This window comes from Spodoptera frugiperda, chromosome 28, assembly GCF_023101765.2.
Source record: "Spodoptera frugiperda isolate SF20-4 chromosome 28, AGI-APGP_CSIRO_Sfru_2.0, whole genome shotgun sequence".
Lineage (NCBI taxonomy): Eukaryota > Metazoa > Arthropoda > Insecta > Lepidoptera > Noctuidae > Spodoptera > Spodoptera frugiperda.
The window spans coordinates 9,254,305-9,277,803 of NC_064239.1; the positions used below are offsets into that span (position 1 = coordinate 9,254,305).

The 23,499-nt window shown below is 36.9% G+C and overlaps 1 protein-coding gene across 2 annotated transcripts in view; it reads left to right on the plus strand.

Moving 5' to 3' along the window:
• LOC118265494 (headcase protein) overlaps positions 1 to 23,499 on the plus strand; it is a 62,800-nt gene that overhangs the window by 20,590 nt on the left and 18,711 nt on the right. For both annotated transcript variants that reach the window (XM_050705989.1, XM_035578393.2), the window contains exon 2: positions 2,286 to 2,382. In XM_050705989.1, coding sequence (XP_050561946.1) covers positions 2,286 to 2,382 — 97 coding nt within the window. The remainder of the gene's footprint in view (positions 1 to 2,285; positions 2,383 to 23,499) is intronic.

Genomic DNA, 23,499 nt, shown 5'->3' on the forward strand with positions numbered 1-23,499 from the left:
AATATCAAGAATCAAGATGGTGCACTTTAAGTGTTTCTTAATGTTTGTTGTATGTATATTTAAGCATCGAAACCAACTAAATTTAGTCGCAGACACACCAAATATAGAACACAGACATTTTGTTATTCGTATCAAATGTTTTTGTTATTAAATTACCTAATTATGATGGCTCAATCACGTAGCCGACGATGCGGTAATTTTCGTGCATGTTGCTCATGATTACGGGCCCCTGGCATGGCTTGAAACTAGTCGAGTTAACCGTACAACTTAATTAAATTCTCTCTTAAAAGTTAAAAATCAACAATCAAGGCAAATATTTTATTTTTCTATCCAAAACATTAAGTCAGGCGCCAAATCTAATCGGATTCACGTGGGCCAACTCGTGTTTTTGACGTCGACCAAAATATGTACGTGTAATAGTCAAATTCTTCTTGTTTTTGGTCATGTCGTTAGTAATCTTGTAGATCTTTATATTATGGTATTTTCCAACTATAAAAAGACTTTGTCGTTTAGTAGAAACAATTTAGTTATACAGATTCTTTGTGTAGAGTTTTCCATCACTCCAATCTCTTTTAGGATCCAAAAAAGATGGTATAGTTAAGTTACACATAGATTTATAATGTAATGAATCATGCTTTATTGAGGCAGATAGATGATGTGTTAATGGATTGAGATTTAGAATTTCGTAGCAATGAACTCTTGCAAAAATCTCGCTCGGTCGTCCCATTACACGAGCCGACTAAAGAGGTGGGTGTGTTCTACACGTGTAGCGTCAATACTGTACAAATTGCATGTGGAAAAAAACATATTTAAAGGCTCAAATAAATACAAATTCTTATCAAGCGAACCTCAAACATTTCCTGTTGCTATGTTTACAATTTCGGTACACATTATCATTGTATAGTGTTAATTTAATTTATACGTGCAACCATTAAGAGTCAGCGTTGCGATCACGTTACGTAACTGGGCCAGCGTCTGTTTGTCGGTGTTTTTGTTCATGAAATTAAAACTAACCTATTGTATCGCCAAGGTCACCCATATTAAGTCGAGCGCACTTCCGTTCAAGCGCAAGTCGACGCGACTAACTTGCGTCTTTGAATCAAAATTGCTTCTTTGTACCAATCTAGGTACCTATACGCACAATAAAGGGATGCCATTTAAAATGCATCGCGCGTACTCCTCACTGGCATTACAAAAGTAAAAATAAAAACTTTGAAGGCTTGTGTTGCTCGTGATTGCAAATCGATATTGATTCGGAATAATCGATTAATCATTCGTAATATATGATAGGCTGGATCGTTTTAAATAGTCGGCCAGTCTGCCATGAGAATCACAAAACAACAGCGTCAACATCATAATCGCTATTTTTTATCTATGGCCGAATGTAAACACACTTTGTATTGCCACGCCCCGCCGCGATACGAAAGCCGGTATCTAATTTTGTTGGCCTTGACAATGAAAAAACAAGTTTTTGCGCTACCTTGAGACTGCTTTTTGCTTCACGTGGATGGCATAAAAACGATGCATATTGTACTAGTTTACAGTTTATTAACTCAGACGCAAAATATTTTTTTTTCTTGGCAGTTTTTTTTTTATTGTTTTGCACGTGTTCTGTGCATTGCGATCTAAATGTTAATGTAAAGGTCGGATATTTTAAGTTTATTAAATTTAAAGCTAAGTACTTAAAGCTATCTTGTTGAAATTGAAAATGTATGTAAAGCGCTTTTAATTCTTAATTGCCAAACAAGTTGTAACTATTTTTTGTTCCTCTTTGTTGTTCACGATTTCCTTTAAAAAATGTCGTTACTCGTTTTTGTAATGCAAGACACCGTGGATAATATTAAACGTGCTCGTCTCCACAATAAAGGATAAACGTCATTTGATTAAAAATGGCGGTGCATTCCCGTCTGCATTAAATCCGCAAGTCTGCGTGTTCGCTGTAAATCCGTGTAACGCGATTAGGCATAAACCATTTCAATACTGACGGCACGAAATGTGCTCGTCGCAAAGGGCAGTACACAGAAAATTGGATTTCGATTCATCACTGCGGTGAAAGGGTTAAAAGTTGGAAGACTCCGAGATTGGAGGAACGGGAACGATAAAGTTGCTCATGGAGCAAATCGGAATGGAGTAAACGTGATGTCTGCCGTTGTAATAACTGAGATTACATATTGTTAACCGCGGTAATAGCTTTACCTGCGGGCTACGTTGTAATATTTCACAAAATGATTCACAGATGCGCTCTCCATTGTTGTTTTTAAATGTTTCTTTTTTTATTTTCACAGAGCCGGGGCTGGCGCTAACGGCATTTTCTCCCGAAGACTGGACTTTTCTACTTTCAACCTTCTACCGAAGCACAAAGTCAACTCATATCAAATCAAGGTACGTACTCTTATACTGTAATACTTGTACAAAGGGAAGGAGAAAACAACTTTAACGACACAGGATCAATTCCTTCGGGAGCTCTAAAGTCTAGCGTAAACACTTAAACAGTCCTTTCAAATAGAAATTTTATGTATTTTCCAACGAATAAAACGGAACATGAAACTACTGTTAACACTGAAAAGCAATCAAATAACGTGAAAGTAGCAGTGGCAGGGTCATTTCTAAATTTTTATTCATCAAAATGATTTTTATGATAACTGCTAACTAAAGAATTGACGTCAAACGAAGCACCTACAATTTGTGAGGAATTTCTCAAATTCTATAATTCGTCTACGAACTTTCGTACGTTTCTACGTAATTAATCCTTTTTCTAACGAGATCTGCACGTACCATCTAACTGGACGCAAGTACCAGAGGTAGCCAATAAAATATTTTTATTGCAGAAAAGCTTCGTTGAGGTGAAAGTTTGCTTTTGTTGTCGCGCCATAAAAACACAGGGTGACACTTTTCGCGATAAAACGCTGTCACGGGTGGCGCCGGGGGTGGTCGGTACATTTTGCCACCGAATAAACGTAACTTTTCTGTAATTTAATCGTACCACTGGGTGGTTTATGCGACACTCCTTTAACCGCCAGACGAAAGTAAAATGTCGCCTTTTTAACGTTTTAAATAAACTTTATTTCGTTTTAATGCAGCTTTATAACAGGTGGTAACATTATAGGCGACGTGTATTTCAAATTTCAGAAAAAGCATTCCATGAATATTTGAATTTCTTTTTTTAGGTTTTGAATTTGGAAGCACTTATTTTTAATTGAATAATGGGATCAGCCAGTAGGAAGTTAAATAAACAAAAAGTATTTATTTATTTCGTGGCCTCGTTCCAAAGACAAAGTAAATGAGCCAGCCAGTGTTAAAGTCGTTGCCATATTTTGAGTTCACATAACTTTGCACCTACACGATCTGTTTAAAATTAATGAAATTGTTATTAGTGCTTGTGTGCTAATGTATTGCATAAACCGATATAATAACATCATAATGTTGTTAAATTTTGTTGTAAGTTATAAGTGAAATATTCATAAGTATATTACAGAATCAGAACGGAATCGATTAGCAGTTAGCACGCCCACAAAAAATATAATTGATGGGTTTTCAGTTGGTACTAATGTGTGCGAAAAGTAGATAAGTATATGTGGTAAAAAACTGGTAAGAATTCTTATTTCGCAAGAATTCCTTTAAGATAGAACGTTGGTTGAATAGCTAAGATGGTCGCTGCGGGTTTTATGCAATCGTTTAAATACCTAGGTGTTTGCCAAATAAATATTATGCATACATTGATTCGGTCACGTACCCAATCTGTTTATTATCAAAGAACATTTTAGTGCAAGCGCACAGGCATACAGATATCTATTACAAGGAATGGATAAAAACGAATAAGCCTGCTTAGTCATCTTCACAAAAAGGGATTAGATATAAATAAAAAGTAGAATAAAATTCATTTTCCTTGTAATTTTACGGATTATTATAGAACTGTAAAGTTTGATTTCTGTATTTCCACGTCATTATTAAAATGTATAGTCCATGAATCACCATTTGATTACACCCGCGGGTAGACTAGGGAAGCTCGTGATGACAAATTGACTGCACGGTTGGCGCGGTGGCTGGGTAACTGGCTGCCGCTCAACGTGTAGCTGGTTCGATTCCCGCACGGAACAACTCTTTGTGTGATCCACAAATTCTTGTTTTGGGTCTGGTTGTGATGTGTAATGTGAACTTCACCCTCGATACAGGAGTCAATCCTAGTGTGGGGCAACGTTAACAAAAAATGTTTTCTAGTCTAACATTATTGAATCTGAATAAAATGAAGGCCAATGTTATCTAGTTAAGAAGTTAAAACAAATGAATTGATCTAGGTAATATCAGGAGTCCCATCTACGTAATTGTCTTATTGTATAAAACTCGGTATACGTTTCTAATGAACATTAACTGATGGCATTTTCTCACTATAAATCAGTAACCATAACCATTAACAATAAAAAATATCTTCCATTTCATACAATTTAGATAGAAAGAAAGAGATAAAAAGTAGACAATGGCAAACGTGATGATTTTGAACCTTAAAACAATAGAGGCAAGATTTAAAACCGATTTAGAATAGTTTACCCAAAGAAAACCTAAAAAGCCATGGCGCTAGCTAGTGCCTAAATTAGGTAGCAACTTAGCTAATTCAGTTAGATCTCTCTCTAAGAACAAATAACTGAATTTCAATCCTAATCTTACTGGGATAAGTTTGAAAATTCAATGAACAAGACTTCTGTAATATTAAATGTAATTGTTTGCTTCAAGCTAACCCTTTTGATCTCATTACCTTAAGAAGACCGTTAAGAATAGATTCTGAAGCCATTTAGTCCTTTTTTAGTGATGGTATTTAGCATACAATGCTTGCAATAAAGGGTTAAAATGAAAGGGCAATTAATACAAGTATATTCTATTATAACAGAACAATTAATTCTTTTAAATATTGGGTGTAATGTACCCTTGCCTTTTTTAGCAGTTTTTTGTTAAACAGTAGCTATAGAGGGTCTATTCATCATGTCATGCGTGTGCAAAAAGTATTTATTTAAACCTGAACCTCGTGTAAAAAGTGACATGTTATACATATACCACTCATAAACAATATGTAATTTAAATACCTAACTAAAACAATACATTATTGTTTGTATACTTTTCACTGGAAAACGTCCAAAAAAAATTGCCAATAAAATTAAGAGTTAAATACGTTTTACGATTAAAAGAATTAAGTACGTTTCACCAATACGAAATAAATCCCGGATAACGCACACAATCAAAACACACTACAGCGAGCGAATCCTTAAAGAATTGTTCTCGCATATATTATTTTGCAATTGTCAGTGGTTATATGTTTGTTATGCGACTCTGGTATCTAATCTCAGGCCTTGAGCCAGTTGTGTGTCAACCAACGGTCATTCCCCTGCCCGTCGTGGTCGAAGCTATTTTTGCTCGAACGTTTGTTTGTTATTTATTACAACACTCAACACATACGCTTGACTGTAGTTCAGCTATATTAGGTTTGTTACTACATAATATTGTTCGTTTATGCGGTGCATATGGATATATGCGTCACTTGTGTGTCGTTGTTCGGTATAGAAAGTGCGTGGGCCGGAAAAATCTGTTCGAAATGGAAAATTGTCATTGGGTCTTTGAAAAATTGGTATGATTATAACATATTTATAATAAGAGGTTTCATTTGCAACTACTAACGTAGCTTTAATAAAATCAGAGGAAAATGGGACTTCTGTATCAGAATTAGAATTTGCAATTTACAAAGAATTGTACTTAAAAAGAAATTTCATACTGTAGGCTTGTTGACTACAAAAAATATGGCCGAATTGAGAACCTCCTTATTTTTAGGAAGTCGGTTAAAAAGATAGAATGGAGATAATATTTCCACTTTAAAATACACAGAATCCAGTTTATGATAGACCTTAGACTTGTCTATCAAAGTCCAATAACTATTGTTGTAAATAAACTAATTGAACACCAGTTATAAAGCTGTTACTATTATGTAGCCAGGCTTTCTCTAAGAGGGGATATAAATTTTAATAGTTTACCTGAAATTTATCCGTTTATAACGTTTTATGGGACCATAATCAAGGTACGGAATATGTACTGAGCTCTAATCAAGCTATTTGTGTATATTCTAATTTTAATATGTAATAAAATTATCGTATAATTATTTTACCATTACAGTAAACACTTACTTTAATTCTGTTGTCTTTTACTTTTTTTGTTTCAATAAACTTTGATCGTTACCCACGATTTTCGTACAACCAGACAGATATTCCACGTAATTTAGATTGTATTTTAACATAGATAATCAACGACTGTAATTTAAATGCTATTTCGTGCTACTCTGACGCGCGAAGTGCTACTATTGTGCTGGTAACGTCCGCTCGTGCACCGAGCGAGGCACGCGAGATAATTTAAAACATTTTCTTCACTTATCTATCACGTAAATACGCGACCGGTATTGTCTTGTAGCTGAACGTTTCGCGTGAGAACACCCCGTTTATTCGACAGGGGAAACTTCATAATTCTCCTCACACCCCCTACACACCTACCCCCTACATTGTAGCAACGTGTTCAGCTAACGTTTACAAGATCTTTTACTTTATCTCGAACTGGTTTACTTCGATCTCTAAAAAATAAATCACGTCCGTTCAGGCCGGTAATAAAATTCAATGGACAAGCCATAAAATAAATATCGGTTTCTTCCTACTGGAATCTAATAACCAAGTGAAACGATACAGAGATACTGGGACTGAGCTGTAAGCATGATTGATAACAGCGACAAGCGAGCCACGTTTTCGCGGAGCGGCATCATTAAATCCCAGTCCACTTCTTCTATTTATGGTGGCTCGCTGTCTACCAGCATATTGATTGCGGCGACCGGTTGCACTGCTCGTAAGACCTAAAGCCAGCTTTATGAATTTATCGCAGCGGTAATTTTCACGTCCACCGTGCATATACGTAGTTGTATCACATCTCGAGATCAAACATGGTCTAACGAGCTGAACGACTTCATAAAATGTTTCACAGTCTCTCATTTGCTCGAGTCCTCAAGTGTGATAGATGAGTATTAGCGTGTAGATCAAAAGGCAGTGTACAGTTTGGGACGTAGTAAGAAGTAATGTATAATTCGAGGAGCACGTAGCACGTAGGAAGATGTGGCGAGCGCGCGGTCGTCCATGTAACTAAAGCCGTCGGAGCCGCGGCCGCAACCCGACACCGCGCTCAAGGCTTCCCATGTGGATTAACACCGCGTTTTTCTTTAAATCGTCTTGCTCAGCGAGCGCAACAGTCGCTTAACCTTTTTTGCCTCTCTGTTATGTTTTTGCTTGTAGCTTGTACATTGGAAGACAAATGCTCCTCTATAGTCTTAGGAATAATAATATAATTTACTCTTCAAGATAAATGAGTCAGGCCGACCGTGAGTGGGCCTAAGTTATGCTGTCATTCTGTCTCTTCATCATGAGCTGATATACTGCAAAATGCATCTCGATTTTCTCAACGGACCGTAAATGGCAAGAAATGAGAAAGTAGCCAGTTAATAGATACAATAGGGCTGTATAGGTCTCGCGGTGCAACTTTCCTTCGTTGCAAAAAGTTGTAGAATGATAGTACGGCGCGCAATACGTTCTGACTAGTTCAGATATCGGCCGTTTCGTAAGAACATGATAAACGTAATTACTCCATTACACAGATGCTTGATAAATGATTACTATTTGAGTATGGCCAATGAGCGAATCTCTTTAAATCAGGAGGAATTTCCGAACGCAGTGATGGTGTGGTGAAACAGATAGTATATCTTGCGTTTTCTTGGTGTTTAGCTTTCGACACACCTGGAATATGCTAGTAGACCTATAAATGGTAGTAAGCGTGCGAACTTTAGCCAACCCGCGGCTTGCAAGACCGTTTCGTATAGTTGTGATCAAGTTTTTATAAAGTTATCGCAAGTATCCACTTGCAGGACACTATTGCCGTATACGGCAGGGCTATGGAGCAGGTTTTTGTTGGCATCGTACTGTTGAATTCAATCTTGATAAACATGCGCCTTGTTTGCGTACATTTAGGAGTTGGTCGGTTTAATATTTTACAGTAGCTCTGAGAGAAAGAACTTCATGGTTCAGGTAGTAATTGATTTTTTGAAGCAGTAAAATAACGTAAGAATTAGTTGCGTGAGTAATTTGCTGGGTAGTAAATACAATGCGTATCGCCAAGAGCTGAATATCCGTGGATAATGCACCGCACGGCACGTAGCCCACGCGGCGCTGTGTCGCCTCGCTGCGCCCACGCACTCAGCGCAGAATCGACGCGTGCGCACCAAGAATTGACATGACAGGCTACACGCTATTTATGAATGAAACACCCTTTAATTAATTAATTCAATGAATCACGTGCGGGTATTTTTAGGTCTCTTGGTTTATTTTGTTGTAATTAAAAGTGAAGATACTATGTCTACTGTGCTGGCGATTCTTTTACGTAAACTAAAAAATAAGTTAAACCTTTACACATTATACTTTGCTAAATCCAATACCTACCCTTTCCATCTTTTTTTTTTTTTTTTAAATCGTTTATTCACTTAAATCATACATATAAAAATACATACAAAAATCGCCAAACTGTAAGTCAGTTTGTCTATTTTCATTTCATAACAAGATATAATATGCAAATTATGTCAATAAAGATAATCCAAGAACTTCTTTTCTCCTTTTGTATAATAATCAACAAAACTCATAAAGTATCTGATTACAAGCAAAAATATTATTTTCGCGATCCCAAAGGAAAACGTAAAAGCAAGATAAACAGAACGAGAAATATTTTTTCATCCATTCCAAGTATAGCTTAATTATCATTTTTAATTTCACACACTTTTAGTTCAATTTGCTAACAAAACCCAAACATTTCAGCCGTTCAGCGCATGAAATCCATAGAAACAAAGTAGTAGCACTAGTTGTATGTAACTAGAATAGAACTGGAACGGTCATTGAACTCGCGCTGCTATTATTATAGCGATAACTACAGTAATAATGTTTGGAAAACATGAGCATGATTTCAGCCTAAATTACAGGCTTATTAGCGAATTCATTTATTTCATCCGTATTGCACAATGCTAACTATTAAACATGTTACATAACGCACATTTAGGTACGAGGTACCAGGCGCCCAGAGGTTTGTGACAAGTCGTTTAGGATCGCGATGTGTAGGCTGGCTCAGCCGATGTAACAAACAGGGCTCTTAATTTAAGTTCTGACAGTAATATTAGAAATGCCTCCCGCTCTTACATTTAATTGGATACGACCGACTTATATTAATTAACGAAGTAATCTTCTGTTCAATACAGTTGCAATTACAACATGCCAGTTGTTAAAGAGGTTTTGTTTGTTAGATAAATGTTAGATACAGAAAATCGAACGAACGCGTTTGTTATTGTGATTCATCAACATCAGCTGCATCAATAATTAATCGTTTTAGATTGAGGATAAATTTATGATTCCCCTCCGTACGTACCTAAACACGGCAAATGTAATGTAAAATATATGGTAAAACTATCCCAAATAAGCAGAAACCAGATTCGAAAACAAAAGATAGATCAATTTAATTTATGATTTCTTTAACCTCGATGCTTTATTAGCATTGCTTGTAAAATATTTATGTTCCTTTCAAAATTTATGTGGATTTGGTGTTGCTAACTGAAATAGTCCACTATTATTATTTATTTTTATTTCTCCTATGATTGCCTGTTCCTTTTACATTTGTATGCAGTGTGAGTTGTTCCCGACCTCTCTCCCTTACTCTTATGAGTTGTTAAGTTTTTATCCCCCGCATGTTTGAGTGGCAACCCTAGTTACAAGCACTTGGCGTTAACCCTGAAGTCGGGCGTGGGGTCGACGCACGCGCACGACCTACTTACAGTGCACGTCGCCGCGCCGCTTGCAAATCTCTAGCGCATAGAATCGCAACGACTAATGCCGCCATATTGTATGATTTGATTTGTTACGTGTACGGTCATACGCGTACCTGCTGGCTCGGGCTCAAATGATTTTGTTTTTGCCAACTGCCATTCAAATTATGAAGTCCTGGTAATTTTATTTGACTGTGTGCGCTAATTTCTAACTATAGTTTCATTAACAGTTTGTTTTGATTGTCTAAAGTAATAAAATCAAACAATGGTTTTAACTTAAGCATCTACCGAACGTTTGTATGTTAGTATAGGAAAAATATAGCTGGTAAAATCTATAATAACAACCATTAAGTTGGTCATGTAATCTCCATCTTTTAATGAAGTTAATAAATAACGCAACTCAAAGCATTCGTTCATCCGACATCCCACACAACTGCCTGAGGGTGCACCGGGAAACTAAAACAATAATGCCGAATCGACTATTGTCTTATCATCCATCCCCATTCCCCTTGAAGATCATATCTGCTCATGACCTTAAGAGATGATCGTCCGTCCATGACACCACAAAACACTAATAACAGAGCCGCATTAAGATGCAAGATTTGTTACGTAACGTGTGCTCCTAACATCAACAACGTATTTATCTCCGAGTTTCCTTATAAAGAATGTTTTATGTGCTACTCTAAGTGGAGTTACACTACATAAAGTATTCACATAATCAAGACCTAATTGCGAGGTGTGGTCTGGATACGTTATTGCTCCAACTAATTATTATAAGTCTGCTAGATAAACTTGCGTGATCGCGCCTACTGTGAACGGTCACGCTCGACTAACTACAATCTTATGATACAAGTTTTATGGATAAAGTGATTGGCAGACATACGAACTAGCGATTTATCGTGCGATAATGTTCCAAGTTTCACGAAGCCCGTGTAGAAAAGTGGAGCAATTCGCCCTTACCCGCTGGCCTTTCGAAAGTCGTTACATTTTCTGAATATTTTCGTACTAATCCACGATTAAGCACTTTATTTGGGATCGTTTGCGCAACCAACGGTTTTAGGAATATTGTTTAAACGAGTTTTCTCGCGTTAAATGTTTAGTTGTTCCTATAAATCAGTATAAATTGCACGACTACGTTGTATAATCGCGTCAATCTATCTTCGATCTACGTCTACTAAATGTTCTATAATTATAGTCGTATTTAAATTGAGAGGCGCTTGATTTAATCGTGCTGTTATTTGATTATAGCGCCGCCCACATCAATGTGAATACAACCTAATATAGATGTTGCGTCTAATCATGCACTTCGAATTTTGATTAGTTCAGCCTCGAAAAACCAACAGCTGACAGTCGTTATAAGGAATAAAGTGCCTCATATTTTAATGTCCAACACAAACGCCACAGTCATTTGTACCTACTCATATTTTTATCCTTGTTGCAACCTTAATAAATAAAATACTGCGACTCAATGAAGTTAACAGAGAATAACAAAACGTAATAAAAACCAATACCTATTTAACTACTTGCTTTCAACAACAATGTCGTTATCTATTGCAACGTTCCGTTTATAAAGAAAAAAATAAAAAATCTAATGAAAACATTGATGGTTTACGTGACCTAGGAACACGTCGCCCGAGTTATGACTATGACAACTCTCCTTATGTCACGATCCACTTCTACGAATATTAAGACGTAGTATCTACGACACAATACAATACCTAAAACGATAATTACACACTATAATTACCATGACTAACTACTCGAACGATTAGAATAATACGTTATAACTCAACAATGCGATATAATTGATGCAGCCCTATTAAATTGCAGAGATAATTCATGCAAAGTATGTATATTAAGCTCAGAGAACAGGACGAGAAATCAAAATAAGTAAGTTGCAATTGCCAGGGATTTGTTGCGAAGGGAGGTATTCGAGTAGAAGTGGGAATTGAGAGGATCGCGCCAGGACCATTAGCCGTATTGTTATTGCCAACATTCCCAGTAATGAACCGCTCGTTTTCGTCCTTTAATATCACCGCTTTTGCTCCCCTTACTCACTGTAATAGTCCTACAGCTTGATTTCACTTCATCTCATCGGTTTTGTATCCTCTAATTAATACCCCTATTTACCGTCTGCGTTCTTTTTTGCAAGATTTCAATTTACAATCTTTAATACCACTTCACTTGTGTCTGGTATACATGCTGATGAGGTATAAAGCTCTACGATATTGGCTTTTCGAGTGCTTTTAAAGTCTAGGTAGAGAAATTCACCGCAGTTGTTTTTCCAATTCTAGCTCCCTCTGACATTTTTCCAGCGGTTTCCTCGCGCCATCGACGCCAGTAGGTACTCGACGAAGGGCGATTTACATGGAAACTTAGTAAAATATTCACATCAGTTGCCGATTGTCACGTTATATTGAGATATTCAAACTTTCTCTCCGCCGGGGATTGTGCATCTCATCTACATAATGAGATGCCTGGCATTGTTACAGCTGCAGTGGCTTATCATCTCTGTGATTCAGATTACTCATTTCATACAAGGGAAAAGTGCGATGTTTGGTATAAGTGTACAAAACAGCCGCCCTCGTGACGTAACGAAAGATATTTCCACACTTTCGCCCACGAATCTCAGCGGCGGCGGCCGAGGTGAAGTTCAAGACTATTTATAAAACGAGCCGAGCCTTACTTGGCGCCTATTGATCGTGCAGAGAGCACGCACCCCGTATTACGGTAGGTTAGTAAGCCCGCGGCTAGCGGCGTTCGTAGCTCCCGGAACGCGCCGAGACTAGCCGAATTTTACAGCCCCGGCCGTATTGATCGGACTTGACATTGAATTGTAATAGACGCAAACAGCTGGGAAGAGGGTGCGTGCCGGGACCTCGAGCCCTCCTCACGCAATCCTGTCTTACCTCTCGCTTTCCGCGCCGCCGACCTTTTGCGATTTTTTCTGTGAATAAAAAAGTCTCTTGACGCGCCGAGAATGAAAATAAAGATCTGTTTCAATATAATTATCCATTAAAGTTATTCATCGGTGTTCAAACATAGTTGAACGATTGTAACGTCTAGTAATTATGCACGAGTGCCGAGGGCCCTAAGACGGTCGCTGTGGCGTTCTAAAATCTCATTTATATTCAGTGCGGTCGGAGTTTGAATGTTATCTAAAATCCGTGTTTAGGTGTTGGTCGGGATTGCTCTAATCTCGAAACTAAACACATTGTTAAGTTAGCCGAAGCTTTGTTCTCTGGCGACGGCTTGCGATCCTCTAGAAATACGTACGCAAAATGAATCCTCGAACTTGGTCGAGACAATAAAGTTCGCAAAGTTTCCAGTCGCACAAATAACTTATTTTATATTGTTTGCGTCTCTGCTGTAGAGGAAAATAAATAGTGCATGTTTTATTGTGAGTTTATTAAATGCACGGCCATGTTTGCTAACAATTGGCTGGATAAGATTAAACGTACCTTTGGCGTTATCGGTAGGTATTTTGTCACGTAAGTCGTAGTTTTCCACTACATTGTGTCTAAACATGGTTTTATCACAGTCATGTACACATAGCTTATGTCTTAGTTTAACTTGACTGTTATCCTCATGTGTTTTCTTATCACTCACATAAGTCACATAATATGTTCTGCCACTTCCTGGGTGACAGCCGACAAGTTCCACCGCTTGCCTTCGTTTCCTGCAACAAGGTATCTTACTAAGCAACACTTACACAGCCGTTGACAGCGACATTAAACTTTCTTTTCTGATAACAGGCTAATGTCGAGTTTTTTCCTAGTTTCTACGCAATTAACATTGTAGACCTGAGCATGAACACAGGATACACGTTTACTGATAGTATTTATAGAAAGCATTTTGCTCTAGCAAGTTACCTTTATATTTCTTCACATCAAAGACTCAGACACTATTGTTCCTTAAAATTCAATGGACCGTTAGAAATTCCAGAATATTGTAAGTCACAGCCAATTTCTTTGAAAGCCCTCAATCTAAAAGCTATACAAACGATGAGAAACGAATCTTCTACATCATCATAAAAGAGGAAGAAATAAAAGGAGATCCGCTTTTGACTTACGGTTCCAATTTGTTTAGAGGGAGCGATAATTTTAAATTCAATCTAGCTCTAATCTGTGGGTCGGTCGCCAAAGCCGATCAGAGCGCAGAAAGTTGAAGACACACCAAGATGTTTTTGCTGAATACAGATCAGTTCCATCGAAATTATTCCATTACCGCAGCTGTTCCAATAGAAAATTTCATAAATAAAAAATGCGCACGGTGTCTGCTCCTGTGCAATTCTATGGAATCACGGCACCTCCAAGTTAAATAAGTGATCACCGGTCGGCGACGACGTGAGCTGAACCTCGATAGCTTTGTACCTAAGTTTAGATTATATTAGTAATAGATTTGCATGGATTATAGTTTTCTTCACACAAAGTTTTATTGAAAAGACAGAAATCTGTCCAGGTACGTACGCGCTTTGAATTTATTACATTGCACATAATTACACGCCTCCAATAAATAAAGTTAGCAGTCATCAAATCGACCGATGGGAATTTATTGATGGAATAATTAATCAGTACGGAAATATTAATGGATGTTTGCTCATTATCAATTATGATCAATATCATTTGGCAGGTCACAAATTTAAAATAGAACATAAAGGTCGATAGATTGGCTGGAGCGGAGCGGGCGGGTGGCTCGGCCGCTAATCGATCGATGTCTGTGTGCACTGCTTCTGGCTGCTGCACCCGCGGACGATCATTTGTCTCGCTCCATTCTGCGACCATTCCCGATACACCATCCCTGTCGCTTCGTTATTCATCGTCCCTAACCTCCCGGTAGTCGGCTGCCTCCCGGTATTCTCCCGTATTTAGACACTGCACTATCTAATTTATGTTTTAAATTGTCCGCTTTTAAGTCCTTCGGGCATACTACGGTAACGACTATATCTATGGTTATCGTTATTACTTTGCTAGAGGTAATGGGCTATATCATTATAAATTTGTCTGGCTACCAAGTTTCAGTTCAGATTCAGACGGCACCTGTTATGAATGTGGCGCAATTTTGCCCTTTAACGGTTCGACCTTTAACTTTGTTTAGTATTTGTTTTCTATCAGTTATTTCGTTTCTATTACTCTAATATAATTTCGAAAGGTTAGGTTATTGGACATCTACTTTCAATTGTTGCGGGGCCTTGGCACGAGCTCGCCGCTAGTCGGCCAGCATAGGAATAGCGCACTGGCATTTGGTATCAGAAGCGTGCGCCTGCGGTGCAGGCCGCTTACATAACGCACCTGCCATATCGGGCCGAGCACCGCACCTCACGTTCACTCGCTCATTCTATGAATTACTTATAGGTCATAGACCTCATCCATTATTTAATTCTGCCCTGCACACTATCGTATCGATCAATGATTTGTATTTCTGCCACCGAGTGCAATGCTTGTAATTTTGTAAGACTCGACATCTTGTTCAAATCCTTTGAAGCACTCTCCTCACTCGTGAGTTTATAAGACAAAATAAATAGTGTATGGGAGGATGTTATCTCGACTGAAATCGCTCAGCGGAAATCTTAGCTTTTCTTTCGTAGTCCCGAGTTTTAGTTTTTTTCTTTTTTGTTCGTCTGTAAATGCGCCAAATCCTTCAACATCCCCGAGGAGTTGGAGGCTGCGGATAAAACGGGAATCGACTGTTTAAACGCTGCGAGAGCTCTCGTGAACGACTGTGCCAACACTCGAATAAAATTTTAAACTGGGTTAACTCTAACTACTTGTTCGTTTACGTCTATGACTGTATTATTGTGTTTACAGTTTAGCGAAGGACTCGGTATAATAGGTATGTCTGGGGTGTCGTCTGTCGTGACATTTACAAGCGGAGGATAATTCATGTGTTCATGTCACATAACTCTGGCTACGTGACTGGTTTCTTACAAAGTATTACAGCAATATATCATGAATTGTAGAAAAATACAAAACGAGCTATCAGGTTGCATCGTACAACAGTGTTAGTTGCCGGTTGGCCCCGCGGCCCCGCCTAGTCGTGGTTCGGGACGATAAATCGTGGCGGGTCGGTGCCTCCGGTTAATACTTGGGATTAAGAGCGTCGAGCATCGCTGTAAACTGAAATATACATCATCTAGGTACACGGTTCACCTCTTTGCCACACCTATATTATTATAATACGATGAATTAATAACTGCGGATCCAATTTTGTAGTTAATGTCAGCTTTATAGTGTAGTTTCATTGCGAGCAGCGCGTTCACTTTACTGTTTCTCTCTGTTTCCTTTCCAGCTTATAAACTTATTTCAATTGATTTGTTATGGTCTGTGTAATATACATTCCTTGTTTTACGATAACTATGATCTCCTATGGCTATTTCACTGTCTATTTTATCCTGTGTGTATGCAGTAACTTACTTTGATTTATGAACGATGTGGTTTTTTTTAGTCTGCGCAGAATTTATGACACAAATGTGTTGTCGGTTGCCAAAGTCGCATCATGTAATACAATATTATGATAAATAAAGTTTGACCTTCCAGTTGTTGTTGCAAGTTAATATAGTTTTTATAGCGTTGATGATAAAAGCGTATGCATTGTTTGTTTTATTTATATAAAAAAACTGCGTAGGATTGTGAATACATATTGAGATTCCATGTACGTGAATGAATCACGGCCGGTCGTTGTAGAAGGTTGTTCAGTACTGACATGTGCGTGTTCGCTCTCATAATTACGGGTTCCGTCCCATAACGTAATTGTTAGAACTTTGGAACAGTTATAGCCGAAAGAAGTTTAATTTATTGCTGTCTTTTCGATTCAATAACCTTTGCGTGTTTATCTGGTTCTAATTTTTAGTTTTTAATGTTTTTAGTATGTATTTGTGAATACGATATGTGACAAACGAGTCATCGCAGGGATTGGTCATAGCTATGAATAAATTTTTCTTACTTCATGATTTTTCTATTAAAAATAAATGATATTTTAACAGCGAAACTATCATTGGGATATAATATTTTCCTTTCTGAAGTTATTTGTTACAATTTTAGCAAGAAAGAAAAAGCATGTATTCTGCTAAGTTTTTAGTAACTTGACATTATCAAAAAAACTTTGTCCTAAGTATCCCGACTATTCCCTATCAGCGATCGTCTATATTCATCTATAAGTCTTATGAAGTCGTACCCTAAATCCTTTAGGAGCACAATTTGTTGCATGTATTTGCATATCAATGTAATAATGGATTCATTATTATGGGAACGGAATGCTAATATTCTCTCTAATTCGAAGGCTAACTGCTCTACGATTAATGTGTTTTGAGTTAAATAAATAAATAATGTGTACTTTAGTTTTAAGTTATTGGTGTACAAAAAATTACATAATAGGAGTGGTTAACTTTTTGAAGGGTGAAATCATCCAATGACTTCTCTTGCTTTGGGTGTGAGACTCTTACTAACTCGAACTGCCACGTTCCTACTGCTACTCTTCGAGCCGGAGTCTCGTCAGGTCTTTCGGGGTTCCACATCGGGCATCAGCCCTACTGGAGTGGTCTGTGGTGGTCTGATGGCTTTTCGAGGCGCGCGCGAAAGTGATGGTCTGGTTCTGGTCGGGAAAAAATAGGGTGGTTGGATTAAGATTTAAGATATTATAATTGCTCAACAATCATTTTCCTTATCACAAACACTATTGTTTCCTACCAATTAGGTACCTATTGGACATACCAATCAGTACCAGTATTTTAAGATCGCAGTTCGGACAAGAGCTAGGCAAACAACTCAAACAAGGTAATAAAAATTGTGAAGGTGCTTATAATAGGACTTTTGTAGGCACACCCTTAAATGCTTACTAATATTACTTGTCATGCTAAAATAGATTAAAACCGGTCCTTTTGGCCAACGACTGATATTATAGTTCGCGATTGTTCCTTCTTTATCTACCAATCATTACGAGATAAGTGTAATAAGTATCCATTGAAGTGTCACGAATAGATTTTGACGAGTGTACTCCGCTAGTTGTTATATAATCTGTAGTACAATGACCGATTGTTGACTGTTACTGTTTTGTCTAGTATAGTATAGGAGTCATATCTATGAAGTGCGTACAAAATCATTACAGTAACAATCAAGAGATTGTTATAGTAAATGCGTATTTTGCATGGACGCGGTCATGACGGGTCAGAATGTCATAATACTTCTTTTTTTAATGTAGATAGATAATTGGGTTAAAACTCAACACACAAAGAAGGATTAAATGCAATTGATATTCTGTAGTATATGTATATCACTGTACCAGATAGTTTACTACTCTACATAAAGCACATCCTTAGTACAAGTTTGCTTTACGTTTATAGTAATCGAAACGAGAGCGCGTTCGGCGCTCTGATTGGTTGGTTTATCCGTGCCGGCCAATCAGAACGCTGAACGCGCTCTCGATCCGATCTCGTTATACGTAAAACAAACTCGTACTAAGCCCTCTGAATAAATAATATTTCGTTATTAAGGCCACCGGATACATGTATGCAAAGTGGACCTCGTTTCAATGGACTTATTGAAGTGTTGGACCTTTTAATAGGTCCGTATGCTCATTTTAGTCTTAATGTTACACATTTAAACGAAATTGGACTATGTATTTAGCCTAATAAGGTTGTTAATTCGACTTTACATTGCAAAAGTGATGTGCTTAGAAGAAAATGTTAGACTTTTAGGCTTATTTGGTTTTTAACGTCTTTCTTTATTTTTAATTATAATTTTGTAGCCTCTAATTGGGATTATAATCACTTAATTTGGTTCTAACTAGTTTCCAATACCATTAGGCATCTCAATAAGCTTCAAATAGAACAAGTTATAAGTTTGTTTTCTCTGGAGAGTTGGTGTCTTGTACGATCAATTATATTAGTCATATTTGTCAAATAGTTAACAGGTTTAAGCTGTTCTTGAGTTTAATTACTCTGTTTCTAGATTATTTTCTTAGTTGATACAAAACATTACTTATTGAAATTTTCACACATTTTTTTAACGGGGAAAATCATCCAGTGAGGAATCAAGGAAATCTACCGAAGGGAGTGTCAGACTCTTTCTGACTAAAAACCGAGCCGCGGTAAACTCGTTAAGTAGTCCGCAGCTCAAAATTCTCACACACAGAACAACATCAACACATACAAACCAGAAGCACACACACACACACAACTTCACGCCTTTTATCCCCGAAGGGGCAGGCAGAGGTGCACATTACGGCACATAATGCCGCTATACAATGTACACCCACTTTTCACCATTTTGTGTTAAAGTCCCATGTAATAGGGGGTGAGCCTATTGCCATATCCTGGACACAATTCCAGACTCCGTGCTACTACCGAGAAATTTTCGAAAATCCGAAAAAAGCCCAGTAATGCTTTGCCCGACCCGGGAATCGAACCCGAGACCCCTTGTACGGCAGTCGCACTTGCGACCACTCGACCAACGAGGCAGACAAACCAGAAGCGTATATCCAAAAGCCTATCACCTCAATAGTTCCAAATTGCACAGCAACAATGTGTACAATTTGTAGTAGAACATTGTAGTACAACGTTTAGCATGTTATGTAAGGGTCGAGACATGTTTATTGTTGGTATACGTTCGCCTTGGAGCGGGCGTTATCCTCTGTGACCGCGATACTGGGCCGTGGCTTATCGTGCTATAGGTATGGGCGACACGCATAGCTTGAAGCGTACTATGGAAATACGCGGCTTGTGGCTTGTGAACAGAATTTTATTGATGTTTTACTTTTAAATTGTATGTACTATGTCCTTTCAACATCAATATCATGCTTCTATCTGCTTATTGTTTGAGGTAGAGTGGAATCCATTTCATTATTTACCAGCTTTTGGAACTGCGGATTATCTAGCGGGTTCAGCGGGGCTCCAGCTCGAAAAGCAGGAGTAGGAACAGGGTTGTTTTGAGTTAGTAAGAGTCTGACACTTCCTATCATGAGGAGAAGTCATTAGATTTTATTTTCGCCCTTTAAAAAAGGCACATTTTGCCTTGTTGACATAAAGTTCAGATGGGTACATAAGATACGAAAGTACCTTGGTAGGACGACCTCTCAGTACTTTAAAGTTGTGTCTACATTGATCACTTAGTCATCCTCGTACGTGGTATTTTGTAAAAAAATGTATGAAGGAAGGAAATAAGGCCCGAGTCATAGTGGGCGACATGCTGTATTCGTCATTGTTGTCTCAGGGTTACTAGTTGCTAGAGATTTACAGAAATTGTGCAATAGCTAGCAAAAACTGCTTTATAAAGCACAATCTATATTCTTGTAGGTTTTACGTTCAGATCTGTTCAGCAGTTTTTGCCTTAAAGAGTAACAAACAGTCAATAAAACATTACTTTTCGTTGTAGTTTTTCGTTCATTGGTTTAAAGTAACAAACATAGATAGACCGGGAAGAATTTCAAACTCTAATAAAAAAAAATCTTAAATTGGAAATCGAACACAGAAAGTGTTGCTCCTTGCGGGAATCGATCCCGCTACTCGTTTCACAGCAGACAGTTGCCCAGCCACTACGTCAACCACGCATTCAAATAGTGTAACAGCTTCTATTTAAAACTTAGTCATCTTCCGATTAGATTGCATATCAATTAGATAACAATCGACTATCTATTTTTATCTAGACAAACATTACCTAACTGATAAGGCCTGAATAATAAAAACAATTGCAATATTATTATCTTGGTATTATTTGAATGGTAAGATAAATGCCGTATCTGTGTTAATTGTTTATTCGTTACTTATTGTAACATTTTAAATAGGTAGTAGTTGTATTTTTCTTATTTAGATTTAAATGATATCTTGACATCTTTATTTCTTGAATAATGTCTAGATTTTATCTGCGGTTGTCTGCTCATGGCCAGGTATTATATATGTCCTTAGTTTACTACTTTAGGTAATAGAGAGTAGTTTTCTTAAGAAAAAGACGATCGTCCGACTAGGCGAGATGATCGTTACTGGTGGGCTTTCTGCCCAGCAGTTGTTCGTTGGGATTTTCTATCCATATTTAGATTGATTGTCTATACGCGTCATCTGACTTCTGTCCTTTTGAAACTCCCGAAAGACTGGCAACGCACTTATAACGTCTTTGGCGTTTCGGGTGTCCATTGGCGGCGGCGATTGCATACCATCAGGTTATCCGTCTGCTCGTTTATCGGGTTATACCGTAAAAAAAGTAAATAAGGAATAATAACTCATGAACAATTTTCTAACGAAAAATTTTGCGTGATTTTTACGCAATTTTCAACCAACGTTCAACAGATATGTATATGGGCGAAACGTAGCGTGGAAACTTAACAGTCACACATACCTAGTTTCTTTTCCTTATCACATATCAATATTATTTATAACAATAAAGTACATACTTATGTATTTATTATTTTTTCCAATATAGGTAATAAGGCTATCGTTTAACCACGGGCCGTGCTCGTTTATCACCAATGTGTGCTTACCCTTACATTTGTTTATTACATACTTACAAGTGTGTGTATGTGTGTTGTGCACATTTAGCGATAAAGAGTTTATTTTAAACGTTAAGTACTTATTGTTTTATTTTTAATATTATGTAGATTTTTTGTTTCTACAATCGTCAAATTCCTAACCTTAACACTTGTACGCCTTTGGTTTCGGGTACCCATTGGCGACGGCGAATACGAATTGCTTACCATCAGGTGATGCTCGCTTACCGGCTTATCCCATAAAATACAATATTTCTAAGCTTTGTTAAATATGAAAATATCGACTAATCTGGCATTTACAGTAGTTGTTTTATTGAAATAATGATTTCCTAATCATAAGACCTCTTTGCATATTATTTCATTATTTTAAGTCCTGTGTCTTAAGAGATTTTATACTAAAAAATAACAAATGTAATTGCAATTAGAATGCACAGCACATTCGTTCTTATTATTTAATATGTAGTAATTAGGTATATAGGGTTAATGTAACATAATACATTACATTGTTTGCGCACAGCTTCTAATCATTGTTATTGCTTGTTAACTTAATTACCTACGTTCATTAGTAATTACATAATTAAATACACAGGTATATATTTGATTGGTATTTTTAAAATTCCATATATGTTTAGGAGAAGTATATAATAACTTCATTTATTTATTTCTCACTCGCTCATCATTATTTTTTCTCTGAAACTTTTACATATTTTCCATAAAAAAATTAATAAATATATAACCTTACATTTTTATCTATATGAAGCTGAAAAGTTTGTTTATTTGTTTGTTCGAACGCGCTAATCTCTGCAATTACTTGTCTGATTAGAATTTGTCCTGGATAGTAAATTTATCCAGGAAGAAAACATAACACTAATACCAATAGAAGCCAAGCAACGGGCGAAACCGCGTGGTAGTAGCTAGTTTTATAATTATCATATTATAAAGACAAAGATAATGACTATTATTAAAGTCAATATAACATAACATACTATATTACCTTCCTAATTATATTAATATTACACATATTACATCCCACAAGCGAATTGGAAGATAAATAAATATAGCTAATAATAATTTACATTTATTTTATTGTTGTAATAGTACCTAATGTTTATGTTTATATATTTATTTATAAATATATGTAATAACTAGCGGACCCGACAGACGTTGTCCTGTCTACACGTCTTTAATTTGAAAATTTTAAACTTTTTTTAATAAGCTAAAACATTCTGGACCTTTTTGATGAAAATTGTTATTCAAATGTTATGACAATATCTAACGTCATTAATATTTGACACTGCGATGGTAGCGCCGTCTGTCGGATCCAATGTAAAACATTCCAAAATCAACAACTACTAATAAATTAAAAACTAATTAAAAAAACATTGTCCAGCGGACAAAATTGTGAACACACACAAAAAGTTTCATCAAAATCCGTCTAGTCGTTTAAGAGGAGTTCAGTGACATACACACGTACAGAAGAATTATATATATAAAGATAAATAAATAAATACACATTATCCTCCTCGTGTAGCGTTATCATGTTTTCCTACTACCTGCATGATTTAGATACCAAAATTGTTTACCTACATATGTATAATTGTATAAACCTGAATAATGAATGTATAAATGTTTGTTACTCTTACTCAAAAACTACTGAACAGATTAAAATGAAATTTGACATTTAAATAGATGATTTTCATCAGAATTTAGTAACACATAGTTTTCTTCCGTGTAATGTGGACAAAACCGCGAACAGGATGCAGTATTTAATGGTTATATTCAACAGGGAACTTTTATACTTAAAGGTACTCACTACTCACGCAAGCTCATCAAACTACTCCATGATACATTTGCAACTTTATTACAAAACAATAAGATTGAAACTCTTAAAAGGATATCTTGACATGCTGCAGCACAAACGTATACACGACACTAACCTCGCACTCATATTTACTCGTATCTCAGTAAGATATCAGTGAAACGGTAATTTCGTTGAGTTATTTATTAATTTTCACTTTATCTAAGTATATAATTGTCACTCTTATTCTCGTTGGCGAGATAACAGACAAGGCTGTTATTGGCAACTTTGCAAAACAGATAACAGACACCGAGGTGATGGGACTAAGTGCAGGGTTATCAGTGCAAGCCAAATGGTTGGT